At 49.6% G+C, this 6618-nt stretch overlaps 2 protein-coding genes across 2 annotated transcripts; both read right to left on the bottom strand.

Moving 5' to 3' along the window:
* Nucleotides 1–3280: 3280 nt before the first annotated feature.
* On the bottom strand, nt 3281–4663 carry COCSADRAFT_37781 (uncharacterized protein). The gene has a single exon (XM_007702802.1). The coding sequence runs from the start codon at nt 4433–4435 to the stop codon at nt 3536–3538; it is 900 nt and encodes a 299-aa protein (XP_007700992.1). The 5' UTR covers nt 4436–4663; the 3' UTR covers nt 3281–3535.
* Nucleotides 4664–5286: 623 nt separating this feature from the next.
* On the bottom strand, nt 5287–6321 carry COCSADRAFT_335153 (uncharacterized protein). The gene has a single exon (XM_007703013.1). It carries the CDS (start codon nt 6212–6214, stop codon nt 5399–5401), a length of 816 nt encoding a protein of 271 aa, XP_007701203.1. The 5' UTR covers nt 6215–6321; the 3' UTR covers nt 5287–5398.
* Nucleotides 6322–6618: the final 297 nt, after the last annotated feature.

The raw sequence follows: 6618 nt of genomic DNA, 5'->3' as shown, positions 1-6618 counted from the left end.
CAGAATCGGTGGTGGATTCGGTCAACCATGGCGATTGATTCCTAGGTTGATGGGTTCTTGAGTAGTCTCCGTGTCTCTACCTTGGCGCACTCTACGCGGCTTTTCCGAAGTTAATCCGACTCGCGTGAGTACAGAAATTCCAAACCCAAAGGCTTCGGTCGACAGGAGATCAATGGGATCCTGTCTATGTGAATGTTAGATGTAACGGTGTAAGGTTCCGGATCAACTCCGGAAACACTTGGTTTTGGATGTAGTCTGAACAGACAGCTGCGATATTGTTTGAATGCCGTCACCGGCGGTGGTGAGATTTTTGATATAATGTAACGGCGCAGGCAAGACTACTCGGATCAGTATCGGCGGTAGTGTCACTCAGAGGCATATGGGAGTGCGTGGGACATCAAACGAGCCTTAATTCGAATAGACACCTATAGGCCTTGTACGAAAGGATATCAAAAATCTATCGAGCTACGGTATGGAGAAGGTGGGGTTTTATATCAGCAGATCTGCCCTCGGCTAGTGCGTGCCCATGTTCGGATCCCTTTCGGATGTTAGTTCAGTGTGTACTCGAACCGTTACAAGTATCGCGATAGGAGTAGACGATAAGGCGAAGCTTATACGAGAATTGCACGAAGAATTGAGTAAGAATATAGCTTAACGAAACCTTACGACATCTAAAGCAGCGAATAAACTAAGGATTGAGGGACTAACCTTTAAGAAGGGGGACAAAGTTTTCCTGTTAAGATAAAACCTAAAAACTAAACGACTATGTAGAAAATTAAATAACCTCTGAATAGGACTATTTAAAATTCTAGAGGAAATAGGAAAAGTAAACTATAAGTTAAAACTCCTATAAGGTATACGAATCCACTCTGTCTTTTACAAGAAACTTCTAGAACTAGCACCTCTAGATGCTAAGCTAGCAACGGATATAGAGCTCGAAGACGATGAGTACGAGGTTGAGGAAATTAAGGACCTACGAAAAATTGATAGTTAGTAGAAGTACTTAGTTAAGTAGTAAGGATGGCCCAAAAGCTATAATACTTAGGAACTTGAAGGAAACTTAACGAACTGTAAGTTACTAGTACGTGAATACTACCGGAGGCACCCGGAGAAGCGAGGGGAAGCCCCTTGAAAAGGAAGGAGTAATTAAAAGAAGGATTAAAGGAATTAGCCTGTAACTAGCCTAGATTAGTCGATAACTTAGATAGCGGTGGTTCGATAATAGGAAGGCCCGTACCGCTAGGGGCTGAGCTCCCCTCGGCCTGCTCCTTCGCACGATCCTGTAGACTTAAGATAGTATGATCACGATCGGCGTACGACCGCTTAAGAGCCTTAGTCTTAGTAACCTCTAGACGAAGACGCGTAACTTCGGCCTCAGCCCGTAGAAGAGCTAACCGTTTTTAACGCTTGTCTGCTTCTACCTTTTCCCACTCCTCCTTGGTTATGAATAAGCTATATTCAGCTTTTATAGAAATATAACCGGTATAACGCCCTATAGCGGTGTCCACGAAATAACAAAGGCTCTTCTCTTTACAACGTTTATAACGAAAGGTCATTTCGTTCCCCTGTAATCGAATACGGTTAGCACGAGCCTGGCGCTGTTGAGTTGAGTTCTTAGGACGAACGCGATAGGAAGACTGGACTTTAGGTATGGTTAGGAAGGCTACGAGGCAGAGATGGCTACAACGAGTGGGCGGGCTCTGACCTTATATGCAGCCGGCGTCTCAACACGCGGCACGGGAAAACAATATTCTAGGGTATCGAGACGATAGCCCTAAGAGGGGAGGTAATGTTATAAGTAATAAGAAAGACTCTCTCCTTGACAAATGACGAGATGGCGAAGGCCTAAGGACGTCCACGTCAGAAGGTAATGATTAACGCGGGGCGTCAATCACGTGACTTAGCATCCCGCTAAGGCATGGCCTCCGGGAGGCCACCGCATAAAGGGAAGCCAACGTCCTCCTAAACCTCCCGCCAAGATGGGATGTCGGGAGGACAGGACAGGAAGCAATGAGGATATAAGAATGGATGGATTTTATTATTTACTCTCGTTGTGGTCAACTCAAATTGTACTTTCTTACTAGTATCTTTACTTAACAAGATTGTCACAAGTTAGTCTATTAAATAGATTAGTCTTGTCAAACCCTCCTTAAGCACGCTAACTCCACTACATCGCCAGACAAGCCTCACGGAACACTAACGTAATACTCACCTGCCTTAGTGCGGACCAGGATAGAGAAGTATAGACCCTTACCCCGTGTAACACACTAGCACGCGCAGGCTATTAATTATGCAATCTAAACAGGCTGTACAGCTTTTAATAAGGTTAAGTTCTTAGCTGCTATTAAGTCAATCTGCGCCTATATATTTAAGCCCTATACGATATAAAAAGGCTGGCGGGACTCAGGATTATATCTATTGGATATTAAGCGCGTTAAGAATAATATACAGAGAGATTTTGCTGATTAGGACGCTAATTACTAAGATGCTAGCAGTAATAGTAGTGATAGTAGTAGCAACGCTACTACAGATAGAACACCACCACCACTAGAGCTAAACACGCCTTAAACAATCCGGACGCTTAAGCGCAATATTGAATTCTGTTTAGAGAATAAGGAGCTTAGCGAAAACGTAAAACGTACGCTGTTTAGAGCGTATAATATATCTGTTGCTGGAGACTAAGCGATTAGCAAACTACGCACTATAACTTCAGTCGTATAATTACAGCGATTACGGCAATAGCGCACCCGTATGATTCTTAAATCTTTAATAGGAGTTATTTACTCCTATTCGGCATAAAAGATGGTTCAAAATAAGCTTACAGCTGAGTTGAGCCAGCTTAAGTTTGAATATTTAAAGATAAAGGGCATGCTAATCATAAAAAAGAAGCAGCATTTCTAAGCTTACAAACTAATACACGAACAATTACAGCGTGTATAGGCGTTAATGCGTAGTGCTGGATTACTGGCGTATGAAAATCAGTACAGTAACTGGCGTGGTTGAGTAGTTACATAGTAATATATCTGGGTTATACGAAAAAATATCGTTGGGACGGTAATATCGTTGGGAGCGTCGGCACTCGCCTGCGGCGAGTGTCAGCGCAGCTGACTTAGCTTATTACTAAGCTAAGCCTTGGCACGGATAGTATCTGTTCAGGATAACTTGACTAATATCGACGAAATTTACTTCTCTTTATATGCTTCGTTTCCTATCTTTGCCTTCAGTATTTCCCCATGTCTCTATGCTCATCTCATGTTCTGGATCACTCATGGTACGGGAATAGGGTTCAATACATCAAATTCTACTTAAATCTCCACCTAATCGTTTTTGATGCAATCTGATATCAGGGGGTGGGTATATAACAAACAAAATGAACAAACAAAAGAAAGATGTTACAGCTCATCCAGGCGATCGTAATACATATTCGCATATCTTGGTATCCGTACACGCGTTCAATTTGATCCTTCAAATCCAGGCATTTGTTTTATCCAGCAGGCTCTTTGGGCGTTGCGGTGTTTTTGTCAGGTGGATACTCCTAGATGGCCGACTTCTTGGGGCTGCGCGAACGGCGCTCGCTCCGGCCAAAGCATAGGGCTATGAACCAAGCAAGGACAGCAAGGAGCATGAGCCCAGTTGCAGCCCATGTCAAGGCGAGGAACTTGCCACCATAGTGCGATTCAAGGCCGATTTGATTTCCGTGTTCGTTAATGACGTCGGTACCCTTGACCATGACGGCGGTGACGAGCCCGCTAGCGATGCCAATGGCTAAAAATGCGAGGAGACTAAGGCCAATGTTTAGGCATGCGCTCAGTCTTCCTGAGGTGAGGATGCCAACAAGGCTGGTGACGAGGGTCAAGAAGATGAGGCAGATTGCGATGACGTAGAGAACGAACATGGCTGCCATGATAGCATTCAACGCATCGATGCCGTCCTGGATATCTTCTGGCCATTGTAGATCCTGCAGGGTGATGTCTATGCCCGACTTGTTTAGGGCCCTCTGGATGATGTCGGTTGGATCGAACTTGTACATGGCCCTGTTCTTGGAGCATTCAGTAACGTTTTTGCTAATGTCATCTTGCTTCAGGGTCGCATTAGCCGCCTCGTCGGGTGTGTACTGCCCCTCGCAATAGTTCAGCATGTGTGCTGAGTACCAGTCCTCGATGCCAGCGCGCTCGCGGAACTCGTCTATCCTCTCATTGATTTCATCGGTGACTGTATCGGTGATAGAGTCTGGAATGAGATTGATGATGTTAGATATAGTGGAGTCAGAGTTTGAGACTCTGTCGACGAGATTTTGTCCAATGGCTGAGGTGTTGAGTGTGAGGAGCGAGTAGTCTTCCATGAAACCCTTCTTATGGCCTGCAAATAGGCAGAGGAACGAGAGAATCAGGGCTGCAGTACAGCATAAGACGGGTAGAAGAGCGAGAAACCGCATTGTTGCGAGTTGCTTGTTGGTGTATTGCAGTGACAATTAGTGCTAGTGAGCGACAGCGTTGAAAGAGTACGTGGACAAGGGCTGCGTGAGGACACGCGGGTGAGAGCGATTGGAGGTCTTTGTTGACCACAAACAGCGGCGAAAGACACAAAGTGCACTTATAGGCGGTATCCCAACCCAAAGCCTGGAATGCGACGGCAATGAGTCTGGGACCCGCACGTCACTGGCGCAGGGTCTCATCGTGGAAGCAGCCGAGCAGCCAGCCAGTCAAATAGCGGCTCAGCCTCAAGATCAACGTCTTGGGCGATGGATCTGGCTGTTTTTAGCACACCGACACGACGTTGACGTGGTGCTGGGCGATTGTTGTTGCGGCCCTGCACGGATGACGTAGACAGTACCGCTAAGCGAGGCTGTCAAGCAGGGGTGGGAAGCAGGAATGACTGACAGAACAAGGTGCAAATCGAACGGTTGGGCGACAAAGGAGCGAGAGAAAAAAAACAACCCTCACCGCGGTACCACACCGGTGTGGGCAAGTCTTGTAGCGGCAACAAATGCGCCACGTGGAGGTGGGCTGCACAGCCGCTCTGGTGCGTACGTATGCCTATGTGCACCTGCGAGTCGGCCAGTCTGCAGCGCCACGAGCATTACCCAGATGGAACGCGAAGCACGTGTTAGTTGCGCAGCACCAGGTGAAATCTTTTTGCAGACTAGTATTTCGTCTATGGGTTTTGCTATTTGAGTCTATTGCTCCTTGGCCCCAAGTATGTGCTATTTGTGGGGCATCGTTTATCGTGCCAAACATCCATGTCGTTGTTTTCGTGAGTGGAGCAACCCGTACTCCCAAGTTGTTGTTCATTTTGAAGTGTAATGATGCCAAATGTGGAATCAGGGTTAAGGAACTGTGTACCGCGCATGGCGGTTGGGGGTGGAATCAGGGACCGCCGGCTCAGCAGTAGCCGCGTCTTACGAGGGAGACTTTTTTGGGTGTTTTGGTGGTTGTGGGGGTGTTGCTGACGACGATGAAGATGCGCGGGCGCTGATTCCGTCTGTAAATGGCGAGTATGGCGCCGCTACTGAATGGGGCGGTGCGCGGTGTCCCGCCTTTGTGCGTGGAGGCTCTGCCGAACCCGGCCACCTCTTTTGCTCTTGGTGCATCTTGTCAAGCGGTTCGCCCACGATGTGGTACTTGTCCCAGTTGATGGGGGGACATCGCACAACGTTTTGCGGCTGTGGGATGGGAGGGAACCTTTGGGCACTGGACTCTGTGTCCTTGCGCGTCGAGTCCTTGCGAGCGTCTGGATCGCTGGCGTCTTGGTCATGGCCGAGGCCAGATAGAGTGGGCGTGAGCATGTCTTGATACGAGTGCGACTGCTGTGCTCGCTGTTCATGGAGCGAGCGGGCAAAGGCTTGCGGGTCGGCTATGGCGGCGGCCTTGAGGTCCTCGAGGGCCTTGAGGTCGCGCTTGCTCTTCTCGCGCTGCAACTGCAGGAGCGATATAGCGGAGCGCAAGGCAATGGCATCGGGGTTGTCCGTCTCTGAGATGGCGACCGAGGGCGGCTGTGGTGTGAAGGTGGCCGTGGGCGGAGGGGCAGGGCGGGGTCGAGGTTCGCTGCGCTCCACCGGAGCTAGCTGGGCAACAGTGGCCGTGGGCGTGAGAGGCGACACGGGCGGGCGGTCTGGGGTAGGAGACTTTGAGCGGTTGGCCGAGTGGTGGGAGCGCGTCGAGGCATCGCTGGATGAGGCCAGGCGCGTGCTTGTGTCGACCAGGAGCGCTGGCATGGCGGCGTGGAGGGAGAAGGACTCAGACTCCTGGCACTGGGGCCGGAGCGTGGTGAAGGTCAGAGCGCGTGTGTCGAGGCGTAGGGGCGTTTGTGCTAAATCTCCGAGAGATGCTTCCACTTGGACTTGGACTTTGACTTTCGTCGCGTGCGGGCGGCGGCGGCGGCGATTAGACGCAGACGCAGACGCAGTGTCGATTCGTGGCCCGGCGGCCCATGGCACTTGTGATTTGCTGTGCGGGCTTGTACTGCGCCAGACTGCCTGCCCATCACATGTCTTCGCCGTTTGCTGCCCTGCTCACGGATCGCTGTGAGGAAGCCGTCGGGGCCAGTCGGCGGGGCAGAATTTCCTGTGGCCAAGGGTCGGGTGTACGGAGTGTACGGGTGTACGGGTGTACGGGTGTG

The sequence above is a fragment of the Bipolaris sorokiniana genome, assembly GCF_000338995.1.
Source record: "Bipolaris sorokiniana ND90Pr unplaced genomic scaffold COCSAscaffold_9, whole genome shotgun sequence".
Taxonomy (NCBI): domain Eukaryota; kingdom Fungi; phylum Ascomycota; class Dothideomycetes; order Pleosporales; family Pleosporaceae; genus Bipolaris; species Bipolaris sorokiniana.
The sequence above is the reverse complement of the archived record's forward strand: the minus strand, read 5'-3'. Positions and strand labels throughout refer to the sequence as shown.

Bases quoted from the DNA above. Each gene is read 5' to 3' on its own strand.
- COCSADRAFT_37781 (XM_007702802.1), bottom strand. From the start codon at position 4,435: ATGCGGTTTCTCGCTCTTCTACCCGTCTTATGCTGTACTGCAGCCCTG.
- COCSADRAFT_335153 (XM_007703013.1), bottom strand. From the start codon at position 6,214: ATGCCAGCGCTCCTGGTCGACACAAGCACGCGCCTGGCCTCATCCAGC.